The sequence below is a fragment of the Sturnira hondurensis genome, unplaced genomic scaffold (genome assembly GCF_014824575.4).
Source record: "Sturnira hondurensis isolate 20B ecotype Veracruz unplaced genomic scaffold, ASM1482457v3 Scaffold0014384, whole genome shotgun sequence".
Classification (NCBI taxonomy): domain Eukaryota; kingdom Metazoa; phylum Chordata; class Mammalia; order Chiroptera; family Phyllostomidae; genus Sturnira; species Sturnira hondurensis.
The window spans coordinates 34,988,702-35,005,052 of record NW_028087015.1 but is presented as its reverse complement, the minus strand read 5'-3'; the positions used below and the strand labels follow the sequence as shown (position 1 = coordinate 35,005,052).

The window sequence follows — 16,351 nt, the reverse complement described above, 5'->3', positions numbered from 1 at the left end:
TACTAAAAACTGTTGCTAAACCCATGCCTGCTATGTGCAAGACACTGTACTCAACAGCAAGATGAACTTGCAGAAATTTTTCTTTTTAGTGGGAGGACTTGGGATAATGGAAAGCAAGGATTAAAAATAAAGCATTTGAAACGCAGTGACCCAGTCCCTCCCTGCCACCTCCAGGGAGCACCGGGCACGAATCATCCAGACAGAGAGGGCAGGCTCCGCAGCCTCTCGGTCGGGAAGCTCTCTGTCACTGGGATAATTTGGCTTTTGCATTCTGCTTGCTAGCGTTTGTGTGCCTTTTCTCTAGTTATCACGGGGAATGGAGACCATCTGGCTACCAGTCTTGGTATAATAGATCTGTGTGGCACATCACTGTCGCTTTTAATAATATATTCGGCCCGCACCCCGTGCTCTGAACTTCAAGTCCTCCAAGCAGTCGTCACAGTGTACTCGAGCCACACTAGGGGGCCCCCTCTGGTAGCGCGTGCCCCGCTGCTGTGGTCTGCTGTGGTCTGCTCTTGAGAGTCGAGAATGGAGAGGGTGGTTGAAGGAAGAATGCCAAGATGGTTTGGAGTTTGTTTTAAACCAATAAACCTTTTCCTCATTAAAATTTAAGTTTAAACTAATTATGAGACTGCTGCGCTGAGATAATAAAAAACATCCGAATTCTCAAAAACAGAGTTTGAGATTTGCGATATTTATCTGGGTCCCCGCCATGGTGTCTGGGACCGGGCAGTTTTTTCCTCAGCTTTACAGAGGAGCCCACCTACGGCTTTCCTCACTTGCTCTGGTGATTTCAAATGAATTTGGTGGGGTGAGGGGGCGGGCGCTGTTAAAAGGAAAGGCAGCCTGGCCTTGGGTAAGAATGGAGAGCTCTGAAGACAGTGAGGGGCATTTTGCATTGAAGACACATTCGGAGGGATTCCTAGCACTTCCTGTGGCTTTTCTTCTGTAACCGAAGAGGAAGCGTGTCCTGGTGACGATGCCACTGCGGTCAACGAGGGCAGCGGACATCACCGGTGTGTTTCTCACGTGCTGGTCACTATACTTTGATGGCATGTTCGTCCACTCTGATTTTTACCATCCCCTGTGTAGTGGAGGCTCCTTTCCCTGTTTTACACCTGCAGAGGCTGATACTCCGAGAGATTCAGTAACTTCTGCGGGGTCACTCAGCCAGGAAGCGGGGCCACAGTGTGAACCCAGGCAGCTCGGCGCCCAGTCTTCAGCTCTGCACTACGTAACTAACATGAGCCAGTGTTTGCAAAACAGTCTAATAACTATCTCATGCCCAGTTGGGTGCTTAATGTTTGTTTTCTAGGCTTCTACTGAAAGATAAAAGGCAGGTGTTTATAGCGTCAACATCTGCAGGCTTTCCAACTGCATGTCTTGCTCCATTTGAATTCATCCACCAAAATGATCTCTCTGAAATCGGAAGCCGCTTTGCCATTGCGCCCTTTCGGCACCTTTTGGGATTCCGCCCCCGCCTTACCTGCAAGACCCTCTCCGCCCAGCCCGGAGGCTGGCCAGCCCCACCTGTGTCCACTCTTCTCTGCTCGGCTCCAGTCTCTCCTCCACCTCCACTGAGCAGTCACTGGCTGTGTCGTACATAGTCCCCTGCTTTTGCTGGAGCTGTGCCTTCTCCCTGGAAAACCCTCACCCTCTGCTTCGGTCCCTTCAGGCTGCTGTGACACAGCACCACCCACGGGGCGGCTTATGGACAGCAGTTTGTTGTCATAGTTCTGGAGGCTGGAAGTCCAAGGTCCCAGCGCCAGTCAGGCGAGGGTCCTCTTTCGAGTGCAGACTTTTCACTGTACCCTAATATGGTGAAAGGGGCTAGAGATCTTTCTGGGGCTTCTTCTTCTTTTTTTAAATCCTCACCTGAGCAGATTTTTTTCATTTCTGAGAGAGAAAGAGAGAAATTTGAGACACATTGATTGCCTTCTTGTACGTGCCCCAATGGGGGATCGAACCTGTAACCTGGGCATGTGCCCTGACCCGGGAGTAAACGTGAGCCCTTCTGGTCTTCAGGACAATGTTCCAACCAACTGAGCCACGCCTGCTGGGGTTGGGGCCTCTTCATTAGGTCAGGGATCCCATTTGTGAGGCTGTACCCTCATGACCTAGCCACGCCCCAAAGGCCCCGTGTCCTGATACTGTCATCTTCAAGGGTTAGGTTTACAACTGGAAGGCGGCAGCCGGGCCGGTGGCCAGTGGCACACTCCGGTTTGTGTGTGCTTGTGTGTGCTTGTGTGTGCTTGTGTGTGCCTCTGATTTGTTGATTCTGTGGCAGGAAAGCTCCACACACGCAGCCCGAAGTGGAGTTTTCTCCTCTCACCCAAAGCACATATTGAGAGAGAACCTAACTTTCTCAGAATAGCCCTCCTGTTCCCTCGTGGCCTCTGCTGGAACCCCGCCCCTCTCATTAAAAATGCAAACCGAAAAACGTCTCTCCATTCCAGCTCAATTATTCTGTAATTTACAAGGTAATAGGCCGGTGGGCTCCCTTTTGGTTGGGGTCTTCTATTAAGGTTATATGCTAGGCCTTTTTAATTTTGAGCTTCTCTGTGGACATTAATTTTAATGAAACACTATATTGAAGAAAAGATAGAGTTGGGGGAAATCGGAGGAGGAAGGGAACAGTGACAAGCAAAGAATAATGGTCTGTACTCAACAGCAAGTATGGCTTATGAAGATCAAGTTGTAATTCTGCGTCATGAATCATTGTCAGACAAATTAAGAACATATTGTTTCTTATTTATCTGTTGTCAAGGATGTAATCTCAAGCATCGAGAATAAATCTTGATTTTCATAAGCTTCATTGACACTGTGGAGCCAGCGAGCATAAAACTTGCATCTAATGAACAAAGTGGGACGTGGAAGGGCAGAGGGAGGGGACCAGCCCCCACGCAGCTGCTGCCTGCGCCTTGGCCTTGGCGTCGTGGACAGCCCTCCGCAGTGAGGGACTGTGATGGACTGGGCATCTGTTCTGTCTGTCATAGGAAAAGTCTGAACTGTTGCTACATCGTTCCCCCACATCTTAGAGTTGGGGGCAGGTATTTTCAGCTCCTGTTCGGCAAGTTTCCATCTCCGTGTCTGCCCCTCCCGCCGCACGCCTCCCTCCCCACTTCCTCTAGTCCCATAGTTAGCCAGTGTTAAATTCCTCAGCCAGGCACATTCTGGGGCGCCTCTTCCGTGGATGGGGTGCTGCTTTCCTGCACTGCTTAGTGTTGCTACTTGGTTAGTTCTTGGAGGACTTCTACCTAACTGAAATCCCTAGGAGAAATTTTTGTTTCAAATTTCTGAATTTTAAATATGAAAATTACACTTTAACTTGATTAATGATAAAGCATTTCGGTTTGAAAAACTGTAACTCAGGATATGTAGTAGAAATCTTTACAATAATAAAACTAGAAAATGCGCCAAATGATATAACTATTTTAGGTAATACTTGCTAAAACATCACTTCCCCAAATCTTACAACATCAAAATTAGCGTTACTGCTGTGAAACTTGAAGCTGACTTTAGACCTTCACAAGATGCTTTTCTAACACAAATGTGCAGCGATGAAGGCAGATCGAGTGTGCCGCGTGGGGGAAGGATTGTGTTAGGGGACTGCCACGGGCGGCAGGGAACTGGTGTGGGATGCAGGAAGCGAACGTTGTCAGAACTCATGTAACTGTACCTAAATGAGTGCACTTTATTGTATATAAGTTACACTTCAGCGAAGCTGATTTTAAAAATTTTAATGCTCCTTCGTTTGATAACACTAAAGTTAATGGGAGCTATGACCTTTAAAATAGTACCGATGGTCATTACAAGTAACAACTAAGTGGTCAATTTAAATGTCAGTTAGGTAAAATCCAGGAGCAGAGTGATGTATCGAAGCAAAGCTGGAAGCACATGGAGTTGGTCACTGCCACCTGGGGTTAGTGGTTGAGGGCGTACGTGATCACTTCCCCTGGTGTTCTGGTCCGTGAGCTGGCCTCGGGCTGGCTGGTCCCAACGCCAGGAGCAAGAGAGGTGGCAAATGCGAAATGGTATCTAAACGTATCTTGGTTCCTTTTGGCCAGTTGTTGCGAAGCTCTCTGGTGAATAACAGAACTCAGGCCAAGGTCGCAGAGGAGCTGGGCATGCAGGAGTACGCCATCACCAACGACAAGACCAAGAGGCCCGTGGCCCTCCGCACCAAGACGCTGGCAGACCTTTTGGAATGTGAGTCCTGCGGCATGAAGCTTTTCTCCTAACCAGCACATTCAGACTTTAACTCAAAGGGACCGGCATTTATCCTTCTTTTCTCATTATTACTGTGTTCTAATTAAAGAAAACACTTTTCTATTTTAATTTGTATTTATGCTTTCCTGCAAAGCTTATGTGAAGGAAACTAATGTGGAATTGAGACGTGTGAATAATGCATTGCACGTGCAGTCTGCATTCAGTGGGGCCAGCCCCGCCACACCCCTCCATCCCAACGCCCAGCCCTTCCGCCCCTTCGTACCTGTAGCAGAGTGTGAGGGTTTGGTGACAGTGAGTCATAGCTCATTTTGCCCCCCGCAGCCTTAATAGGGGGGCGGAGAAGAAAGAAGGATGATTCACTCACTAAATCCTTAAACTATCAACCATTGTTTTGAATGAGCTTGAAGCCCTTTGGACAAACATCATCTTTCACACTTTCTGATGTGGTCTGTTTGCATTACAAATAATCCTAAGTAAAGGGTTACACACGTAATTTTATTGTGTTTGATACTGCCTTATAATAATTGAACCATACACTTGGCCTTGGAACTTTTTAACGTTAGAGTATTTTTGACCACTGGAGTCATACACAGATATTAAGGTGTACCATTCAAAAGCAGCTCATTTACAAAATGCAAAGGCATTCTGACTAGAACGTAAAAAAACTTCTTTGTCAATTAAAGTAACTTCAAGATTAAAATCATTTAAAAATTAAGTTTAGTGATCATTCTTAGTGGCATTTTTTTTCAGTTCAATGAAAGGTGTTTTTATTTCTTCTTTTAAAAAGTCACCATTTGTTTACGTGGTTATGGTACGTTTTAATGCAGTTGTCTTTGAGTTCATCATTCATTAATGGAAAGTTAGATATGTTGTTATCATCATCAAGCCCAGTATTATTGTATTGTCTGTGTTTGGGCAGATCGGATCTGTGAATTGTCTCGTTTCTCTGCATGAAATGTAACGCAGGCCCTTGTTCGTGGTGACCTCGAGGTTGGGGTGGCAGGCCCCGGGATGTGCTCACTGTGGCCTCGTGTCTGATCTTCACGTTTTGTTTTCACTTCCTTGATCTTAACGTGGTTGTGTTCCCAGATACCGTTCTTCCCCTGCTGTATGAGAACATTTCGTCTGCCATTTCCACTGACTTCGCCAAACGGAATGTGGTCTTTGTGCTCCGTGACTTTGCATCTTAATCACACATCTGTATTGCTGCTTCTGATAGTGGTGGTGAAGAGTAGTTCTTGCTGAAAGAAAGGTGCCGTGGTGATGCTAAAACATGCAGACGGCCTGGAAGTTGAAAGCCTCCCTAGAATGTTTCTTAACCGTCTACTAGGTCTTATTCTTTCTGGTAAATGGCAGTGCGTTGTGGTTAATTTTTAAATGTTTTCTTTTCCAGCGTTTATTGCAGCACTGTACATTGACAAGGATTTGGAATATGTTCATACCTTCATGAATGTTTGTTTCTTTCCACGATTAAAAGTAAGCTCCTGTAAAAATTTAAATTGGTTGTATGCTTTATGCCTGGTGATCTCAGACCTATTACTAAATGCTTTTGGGGGACTTGCTACAGGAGTTCATTTTGAATCAGGATTGGAATGACCCCAAATCCCAGCTTCAGCAGTGTTGCCTGACACTGAGGACGGAAGGGAAAGAGCCGGACATCCCTCTGTACAAGTGAGTATACACTGCCCTCAGCCATGGGAGCCGGGGGCTGAGAGTCGCTCTCTGGTTGCCTGGAGGGCAGACGAATCCCTTGGGTGGGGGGGTGAGCTGGGCCAGGGTTTGGGATTGAGACCTCGTAACCCTGACTCCGCCCAACACTGAGCGCCTTCAGCCTCTCAGTCCCTTTGCTCTAAGTAGACAGGTCACCTTTGATTATCTAAGCTTTTCCCATCTCTAAAATGCCGTTTCAACTCCTCCCTGTGAGGAAGACATGCTCGGATTAGGAGACCAAGATAAGAACAGTTCAGATGAAATAGTTTTATATACATTTTTTATTTTTATTTTATTTATTTTTAATTTTTAAAAAAATTTTAAAAGATTTTATTTATTTATCTTTAGAGGGGAAGGGAAGGAGAGAGGGAGAGAAATACCAATGTATGGTTGCCTCTCATGTGTCCCCTGCTGGGAACTGCAACCTAGGCATGTGCCCTGACTGGGAATCGAACTGGTATCTCTTAGTTCGAAGGCCCAAGCTCAATCCACTGAGCTAAACCAGCCAGGGCTATATATACATTTAAAAAAAATATTTCATTTATTTTCAGAGAGGGGATGAGGGAGAAAGAGAGAAAGAGACAGATTGATGTAAGAGAGAAACAGCGATCAGTTGCCTCTCACATACCCCCAACCGGGGACCCTGGCTGGGAATGGAACCGGCAGCCTTTTGCTCTTCGGGGAGATGCGCAGCCCACTGAGCCAAGCCAGTCCGGCTGTACACACTTCTGTGTTGTTATTTCTTGTAACCTGTGCTATGCCTCCGGTTTGGAAGATTGTGTCTGCTTAGTTTGTAGCCGGACTCGGGTGCCTCTTCCCGCCTCTTTGAAGCCCCACAGGCCTCTCTCTGCTGCTTGACAGACACGCCTTTGCGGGCGGCCACCGTAAGAAGTGGGGCGACTCCTCACTGCTGCTGTGTTAAATATTTGGAACTTTCCCCCCTTAGAACATATATCAAAAGCTGCCAAGTACTTTTGAATATCTTTCGTGACAAATCTTTATTCTTCGAGCGGTAGCCAGAAATTCAAAAGGCATGCGGGTCACTCCACACATTACACCAGCTGTGATGAAAACAGGAGGTTGGACTCTGAAGTGGAGTAATTATATGGAGGCGCTCGTAGGTTCATTCAGACGGTAGTTTCAAAGAGGAATTACAAAAAGGAAGAATTGTCAAAATAGGTGGGCCGCCTCCCAAGGCACTGTCTGGATGTGCATGTCTGAGGATGTTGAAAGTCCAGTGTCAACACCGGCGGGCCCCTGGTCGGACGTGCAGGGTGCAGGCCTGCCTGTTCGTGCCCATGTCCTGCACGCCCCTCCGGGGCCTTTCTCCGACTTCAGACGCTCCAGGAGAAGCCCACAGCGGCGGCAGGGGGTTTTAAATCCTTTTGTCTGTTTTGGTTTAGTAGCTGCCACACGGTCCACAGGGTTTTTCACCAAAAGGAAAACCGAGGCCCAGAGAAATTTGTATCAGTGCACAACAATCTAAATTGTCCCAAGAAGCTGTCGCTGCTGAACAATGTTTCCATTATGGGGGAGAAACTTCAAATATTTAGAAATAGTACCTTAATATGTGCCTAATAGGTACAATGAATATCCCTGCATTACATGAAAGGCTCAAAGCATTTCCTCATCAAGGTGATAGTTAAGGTTCAGTAAATAAAATGGGTGCAATACAGCCCTCGTGGTGAGGCACGGGCACTGTGGTGAGTGCCACCTTACTGAAGCTCCGCGCCTTAATCCCGGGGACCGCGCCAGCCCAGAGGGAATGACGGCCCCCCTCATCAGTCCCCAAACGAAAGTGCAGATGGGCTTGTTCTCTTGTCATCAAGATGAAGGGTCTGTTTTACATAGTTTTTCAGGATTGCCATGTTCCTTCCATTATCTCGTTGGCGACTTTTAATTTCCCTTTTCCACAAAGTTATCAGTTCCCCGCGTTTGAGATCTGCACCTTGTCGTTAGAACCCGGAGCACCTGGAGTGTTGCTTTTCCGCAGTTGTGCGGTGTCCGCGATAGTATGCGTGCCTAGGAAGGATCTCAGCTGTCTCAGAAATTAAATGCATTTTCTGATCTTTGAGATAGGATCACAGACATCAGAAAGAATCCATAAAGGGTGTAAAACCATTCAGGTGTGGCTTGGGGGGCATTACCCAGATATGTATTGTGTTTTGCTGTGATTAGCACTGAAAAACAATGAACAGACTGAGATGGTTAAGTTTTCAGTGATGAACGTTTGTGCATTTTATGATACTTGCCATGTGAATGCTTTGAAATTGCTTAAAAATATTTTACACTTTACTGTTAGCCTTCAGATACTATTTATAATTTATAGTATATATACTTTGGGAAAAATACATATAAATTGTGTGTTGAATTTTTAAAATCTCCTATTTCAAAAGCTCTCTGTATTTGTGAGGTTTATCAAATATAAAACTCACTCCTTTAATTTTCTTCTTACTCTTACCTTCCTCTTTCTAAGCAGTACGTATGTGGAGTTTCTTGGCGTTACATATTAGCAATAACAATTAAATAGCACTGTGCCATAATTAGTCTTCTTTCCTTTCCCTTCAGGACTCTGCAAACGGTGGGGCCGTCCCACGCTCGAACCTACACTGTGGCTGTTTACTTCAAGGGGGAGAGAATAGGCTGTGGGAAAGGACCCAGGTATGGGAAGAGCATCCTTTTACTTTCTTCAGGGGGACATCCTGTGTAGCTGTGAAATCCCTACTCGGTATTTTGAAAGTCTGCAGTCTGTCTTTTTTGAATTGGGGTACAGAATGTTCGGAGGTAATAACATGAATCCCAAGGATTAACGGCCGCACTGTGCCCAGCCCCAAACTTGAGAATCCGCCTTGGGTAGTGGGGATACCACTGCCTAATGGGCTTTGGCTGCCTTGAGAAACCATATGGCCAGGTACACAGGTAAGGTCTGCCCTGTTTGAGTTGCCCAGTGGAGAACCTGACATTGCTGCAAGCATTTAGTTGTTTATGTGTTTATTTCCTCACTCAGGGAGCTTATTGGTTGTAGAGAGAGGAGGAGGGAAGAAGAGAGAGAGGGGAGAAACATCGATGTGAGACAGAAACATCGATCTGTTGCCTCTTGCACGTTCCCTCTCTGGGGACCAAACCTGCAGTGTGTACCCTGACTGGGAATCGAACCAGTCAGGGGATGCTCCAGCCAACTGAGGCACACCGGCCCGGGCACTGCAAGCATTTGTAAGAAGCCCATCCTGGGTGACTCAGTCGTTAGACATTTGATCTCTTAGTGCTATTCACACTTTGTGGAAATGCCAGTGTCTGCAGGTGAAAAGAATTATGTGTATTATCACCTTTCTTTGAACCCTCTCTATATGTTAAACTGAGAGATGATTAGAAGTTTGTCTATACATATATTTTTTACTCTTTGCCTGTTCAAGCTTTACATGGAAGCTGTTCAAATTTAAGTAGGAAAGACTTCAAATGTAACATAAATGGAAGGCATTGTGTTGCAGTATTAAAAATGTGGAACGAATAACTTAAACAGGCTTTGTGCAAATAAATGACATTCTGCACGCCCTTGTGCGTATTCCTGTCTGTGCAGTTCAGTGTGTGACAGGAGGAGTAATCAGATGAAAGTTTATGCACCAGACATGAAAATCAGCCGGAATACTGTGTAGCCATACCGTTTGTTTTTGAAAAACTCTGTGAATGAAGGTGTGCCTTACCTGTGTTTTATTTAATAGTATTCAGCAGGCGGAAATGGGAGCAGCAATGGATGCACTTGAAAAATGTGAGCCTATCTCTTTTTCTATAATTATATGTTCATAATGTAATGAGTGTTTTATGGAAGGAAATGGGAAAATAGAGAAATGGTAAGTACTGATAAAATGTGATCTTTTTTCTTCATAATTAGTCTTCACAAAGAGTGTGGTAGAATGTGAGATACATACCAAAAGGGCTTATAATTTTTTTTGAAAGTGCCCCTGAGTGCCTTTTGATGTTTATTTTTGCATTGAGTCTCACTCTCAGCCCAGATAACCCATGTGAACGACCCAATGTATTTCTTTCATATGTTTTTGAAATCTTATACATGCAGAGGTTTTTTCTTCTTTATTTTTGACCATTGTTTTGTTAAAATGGGATGCCTTGCAGGTCATAGTAACTTCAATTCATTCATTTTTTTTTAAGATCTAATTTTTTTTTAAGAGAGAGGGGAAGGGAAGGAGAGAGAGCAAGCAACATCAGTGTGTGGTTGCCTCTCGCATGGTCCCTCCTGGAGACTTGGCCCACAACCCAGGCATGTGTCCTGACTGGGAATCGAACCTGTGACCCTTTACATTGCAGGCCTGTGCTCAATCCACTGAGCTACACCAGCCAGGCAATTCATTTTTTTCTTAATGGCTGCATTAAAGTCCATGCCGTGAATGTGCTGTAGTTTATTCAGGTTTTTCTTTTTTTTTTTGTAATTGGTGGACACTTTGTTTCTGGTTTTTTATCACTGTCAACAGTAAGTGTCTATCTATTGGTGCTTTTAGTTCTGTGGGAGAGAGTCCCAAGAGTGGGCTGGCCAGCTTGAAGAAACTTGAATTACATGATTGACCATGTAGGGAACTGCATAATTTTTTGTAAATTGAAGGTTTAAAATGTGCAAGAAATTTTTCTTCTGAGATCTGTTGTGCTGCACAGCAGAACCTGTGGGCAGACATGACAGAGCCATCCGATTATGCTTCAAGTAGCAGCTAAATGTGGGAGAGAGCGAAATGGGGGGAGCTGGAAGCGAAGAGGCCTGGGATTCTCAGCGCGGGAGGGATCCCAGGGAGGGCAGGATTCTCTGGGCCTCGTGGAAATCAGCCAACCGTAGCTTCCTGGGTGTGGGCGGAGCCAGGAGGAGTCAGTGGGGGCAGAAGCCAGGGTTGCCCGTGTCCTGTGTCCGTGGCCTCCTCCCTGAGTGTTTTCAGTTGAGTCTGTTGGGAAACTTTTTCACCTATTATATATAAATGCCCAATCACATATTGAAACAAAAGTGAGATTCCATTTCCCACTGTAAGACTGTGAAACGTTATCTGTAGAGGATTTTTTGGTTTGCCTTCAGTAGTGAAACAGTCCTGGAGAGAGCCCTCTCCTGAGATCGACCCCACGCACACACTGGCACGAGGGAGTTGTTTCACCAGCCGGGCGCAGCCTGGCCGTGTGGGGGGGGGGGTCCTTCCCGAAATTCACACCCCTGGAGCCAGAGATTTTGTTTCTAGGAGTCACACCTAAGAAAGTAATTCTGCCGTGATCATTGTGACCACTGAATTAATAATAGCCCAAAAAGAAATATAGACGTCAAACTGGGTGTTTCAGAGTGGGGAAGTGTTTAAGTAAATTCTGGTGTGTCCCAGGTGTGGGCAGACGTTTTCTGTGAAGGCCCAGATAGTGAGCAGCCGGCCCTGCAGGCCGTGCCGTGAGAGTGGCACAGGCGGGGACGGTGTGTGCGCGAGCAGGTGCCCGTGTTCCAGGAAGAGCGTGTTGACCGAAACAGGTGGAGGGCTGTGTTTGGTCTGCGGACGATAGTTTACCAACCCTTCCTTTATTCAAATGTTTTAATATTTTACAGCCATTAGAATAATACGGGGTGGGGCCAAGGTAAGTTTATAGTTACGCGAAACACAGACTTTATTCTTGTATTATTATTTATTATTGTATCATTTTTCCATACAAACAACTGTAAGCCTACTTTTCCATGTGTGTATGTCTGTGTAATACATGTACATATTTACTGTGTGTGTGTGTGTGTGGAGTGTAACTGGGCTCCCTAGGAAAAGCGATATAAGGATAGATTCTAAGAGTTTATCAGTGATTAGATCCGAGTGGCGGGATTTAAAATGTGGATCAGGTTTTACAATGGAAGTTGCTGAGGAAGTGAAGGTTTATTTGTGGAAACTTGCTGCACATCAGCTCCTCGGGGTTTGTTTTGCTTACAGCGTTCAATGTGTTACTACCTCTTGGACCCTGTGTTTTATACACTATGAAAGGAATCAGTGTAATGTTGGGGGGTGGGTGTTTATTACCATTTTATTTCTAAAACACAGGTGCTGTTATGTTCCTCTTTTGTTCCAAGTCGGGCACTGACGCCCAGATATTCGAGACCTTACTCATTCACCACGTGCCCGTCAGATACTTTCTCTCCCACCCTGTCCCTGTCCCTTCTCTCATCTGGGGTGAGGAGGGGATGCTGTATAAAATGGGGGACTTAGGAATACAGTGTATATTACATGCACTTTTATGATACTTCAACCTTAATGAAAAAGAAAGTTGCTTTTCCCCAGGCATGCTGTGTCCTCCCATGTCTCTGAGGCTTCGTGTGTTTAAATATGAAGCAGTACCTCTTGCCTCTAACAGTCCCTTACCCACCGGCTTGGCAGGACCGCGTCATTTTCCCCGTGTGAACGGAGAACTTTTATTGCTCTCAGCCGTGCTGGCCGCCTGTTGTGATGTTTGTTGCCAAAGTATGTGTTTGCCGACTCAGAGTGTAACATGACTACCTCTCATTCCACACCTGATGCCTTACTCCACGGCTGCCCACGTTGTAAACTACAGAGGAATAGTAAAATTTTGAAATCTTTAGTCAGGGTTTCTACTGTGTTCGGTACCTTGTGCAGGGTCAGATACCAAACTAGCTCTAGCTTCAATATGCCACTGAGTGATGTGTTCCCTTTGGCCAAACACAAGGACTTTTCTTGATTTGCTGCTGCTGCGAGAGCTCTGGGCTTCTCGCGGCAAACTCTGAAAACAGAGGGAGCCGAAATAGGGACGTAGCACGTGGCCTCCTGTCCATCGCATCCTTCTGTGCTCTTTTCAGAAACTTTAATTCTTGGTAAATAACGGTGTGATAATATCATTATTTGTTTGACGGTTTGGGTTTCAGCTTTGCAAAAATACACAATCCCATTTTTCTATATCCTTCACTGTCTTCCTGAAAATCACTTCTTGCTAAGAGAACTGTGTTAAAACGCCTCCCTGGAGTCATTCTGAAGCTGCATGTCTGTGTTTTAACATTTCCGTGTGTCTCGGTGCCTTTGACACTCAAGGTCAGACCGTGCGTCACAACCTCGAATCGGGTGCTGATCCAGACTTCCAGCGTGCTTCCGAATGATAAAGCAGTACGGGGAGAAAGTGTACAATGTTTTTTTCCTCTTGCCTTACAAAATACAGCTGTCTGTATTTCATGTGAATGTGTGTTTGCGTGCGTGTCTGTTTAGTTTGCATCACTTTGCATCAGTGGCTGTCCTTTATTAAGTGTGCAATCTGTCTCCTCGTGTCAGATAACTTTCCCCAGATGGCCCATCAGAAGCGGTTCATTGAACGAAAATACAGACAAGAGTTAAAAGAAATGAGGTGGGAAAGAGAACATCAAGAGAAAGAGCCAGATGAGACCGAAGACATAAAGAAGTAGAGGATGCGGAAGTGGTGGCGTGTTTACTCGCTCAGTGACTGTGACCGTCGCCCATCGAGACCTCGCCCAGTTTTCCTGAGACGGTGAATGAAGTGTGCCCTTCGAAGTAAACCCAGAGCCAGCTCGCTCTTGTGGTTTCACTGATCTTATATTCTGTTTTTAGCTGGATAGTCTTTATTACCGGGCATTTGATTTCTATTTAATGGGAAACTTTAGTGCATATGCATATTCCTTTTTATTTTTTCTTTAAAACAATAAAACTTTTAAAAGATTGTTGTATGTGGAATAGAGCCTGTTTTCCCATCTCTGTCTGAGATTATTACTCCAGACTTTTCAGCTGACAAGTGAAAAATTCACTGTACCAGGTATTTGGACCACTGTCTACCAACATACGGACTTTTTGCAATCTCTGGATTGTTAACTAGGTGTTTTAGCTTTCGTCTGGATGTTGACCAAGTCCTCAGCTGTAGATGTTGAACGTAACCTTCCCTGAGCAGCGAGTCCTTTGTGGATGGGACCCCTGCAGCGTCTCGCTGACCGAGGGCAGGGGGAGCCATCTTTGAATCCTGTCTCTGGGCCATTAGGTCGGGTGAACCCATGGTTCCGAGCCAGACGACGCCTCACAGCAGGTGCTCTCCCCCGCCCCCGAGGCCAGGGGCCCCTTTGCGGATTTCAGGGTGGACTTCAGGGAAGTCTCAGGACCTCCTGAAATTTGGTGTGTGTGTTTGGTTGGGGGAGGGGTTGTGGAGCTGCAAGAGGCTCCGAGATTTCCCCCCCTCAATGGAAATCGAGTGGCCCCAACAACAGCTAGCATTACCTGAAAGGTCGCAGCACTCTTTAAAAAACGTTGCTTTAAACTGAATGTGAACTAATGTCACTTTATTAGTTCGCCTTCTTACTAATAAAAGCAAACTTCTTTTAATGTGCTTTTGTTTGTTGTTTTAGCAAATGATGGCGAGTGCCTACTATGTTTCATTCAGGCAGTGCGTATTCTCGGCTCGGGCCACAGCAGTGAACAGAACACTTGCATGCACACTCACACACATATACACACACACCAGAGGGAAGAGCGAGGGAAGACCTCTGGGGTTTTAAATTTGTTAATTGTGAAAATGTAAGAAGTTGCGTGTAAGGAAAGCTAGGACAGTGGTCCCCCCCTACCCCCCACAGACAGCAGTGCTGGAAGGGAAAGGATGCTGGGTTCATCGTGTTCTTGAGAATGTTTTGAGCAAAACCAAAAAGGCAAGGAACATTTCTGAACTGTTTTTTAAAGCACTTTCACGGCTCTCGCTCGTGCACCCAGATACTGCCAACGTCCACATGTTGGCTCAGGACTGTTTACTGGACTCTGGTGATTCGTGCCTTTACTATTCGGCCCTTGTAAGGTTTTCTCTCCGTGTTCATGGCTTGTGAAACCAGGAGAAGTGAAGTCCACAGGACACCAGAGTCCATGTTGCACCGAGACCTGACACACACACACCGTCGGAGCAGATTAGCCCTGCTGGTCACACAGGGTGATTGTGAAGCTGGCACCAACTTGGTGACAATGCAGCGGGCCACCACGGCTGCAGTTTCCACCCCACCCAGTCTCTCGCCTTCCACTTCTGGTCGTGACAGGTGCCCACGAGAGCGTAAACTCTTACGTTATGCAGCTGTGTTAAGCGCTGTTGGTCGTGGGGACTGGATACGGGGGTTCTTCCCAAGTCACTTAACATATACCTGGGGAGACATTAAATGACGGTGCATCTGTAGACAGCGGGCCCCAGAATGAGACTGGGAGGGGAGGGACGGGGAGCAGGCCCGACGGGAGGGATCTTGTAAGATGGGGGAGGACATTTCCTTCCAAGGAGGAACGGGATTAGGTGGGGGGAATATGAGTCAGGAGCCTGGTGCGTTACTCCGTGGGGATGCGGTGAGGGCCCCAGTCAGGGCGTTGGGATGGGGGAGCTGGACACGTTGGACAGTCACGCAGGAGGCAGAACCGACCGGACCGGGAGAAGGGCAAGGTGTCTCCCCTCGGTGCTGTTGACATCGGGGCCAAGTCTTTCTTCTCTGGGGACGGGGGGACTGTCCTGTGTGTAGGATGTTCAGTTGCCCACCTGGCCTCCACCCCCGAAACCAGCCACACCCCTTCCCCCGGTTGTGCCAACTGAAAGGGCCTCCACGTATTGCCAGGTGCCCCTTGGGGGCAGTGTCACCCCTAGCTGAGAACCCCTAGTTTAGAACCCCTTTAAGAACTAAAGCAAATTCTTCCTCAGGAGTTAGGGATTTTGAGGGCATTCTAAGGTTTATTAGTATTCGTAGCACCTGTTACATCCCGAGCATGCACGAAGAACGGAGGCCCAGTCCCCAGGAGCTTCCTGGTTAGTGAAAGGTCCTCACAGCCACGTGCGGAAAGTGCCATGGGAAGGGGCTGAGGGGAGGGCGGGAGTCAGCGGGCCCAGCCTCCCGCGGGGACGGTGTCAGGGCCCCTGGCTGTTGACTCTGTTCCTCAGGACAAAAGGCCTTTTTCGGGTCAAACATACTACTTTATCTTTTAACCACACTATCCTGACACCCAACAAAATGATCAGAAACTCCTTAATAATTTCTAATAATCAGTCTGTTCAGATGGACAGCTGGTTTGTCCGAGTAATGCTCCATACCTTCCTTTTGGGCTTTATGATTCTTAGGTCTCTTCATGTCTGGAACATTTCTCCATGCCCCCCTTTTCTAGAACAATCCAGTCAGCCATTTCATAGGTTTCCCATGTGCCAGAAGTGATGCATTGCTTTCTTGGGGTGTCCTGTACTTTTCCCCTTTATCCTCTGTATTTGATCTGAAATCTCTAATTTAGGTTCAAAACTTGTGGCAAACGTATTTTTGAGGAGTTCCTCCTCACCAGTGTATTTCAAGGGCACCAGCTCTCAAATTTGGGGGGATGGTTGCGACGGCTCATTGTATCTGTCGATTTGGCAAGAGATGCTGCGTAAGTAGCTACGTTCGTGGCCATTTGTT

General features: G+C 46.4%; 1 protein-coding gene across 5 annotated transcripts in view; it reads left to right on the top strand.

Annotated features, from left to right (window-relative positions):
• Positions 1-14,213, top strand: part of DROSHA (drosha ribonuclease III) — a 108,051-nt gene extending 93,838 nt beyond the window's left edge. For 4 of the 5 annotated variants that reach the window (XM_037063113.1, XM_037063114.1, XM_037063116.1 and 1 more), the window contains 6 exons: positions 4,068-4,209; positions 5,624-5,706; positions 5,798-5,901; positions 8,509-8,601; positions 9,660-9,706; positions 13,224-13,354. In XM_037063113.1, coding sequence (XP_036919008.1) covers positions 4,068-4,209; positions 5,624-5,706; positions 5,798-5,901; positions 8,509-8,601; positions 9,660-9,706; positions 13,224-13,354 — 600 coding nt within the window. Of the gene's footprint in view, positions 1-4,067; positions 4,210-5,623; positions 5,707-5,797; positions 5,902-8,508; positions 8,602-9,659; positions 9,707-13,223 lie in introns of all 5 variants that reach the window. The other variant, XM_037063112.1, reaches the window with a different exon arrangement.
• The last annotated feature ends 2,138 nt before the right edge of the window (positions 14,214-16,351 follow it).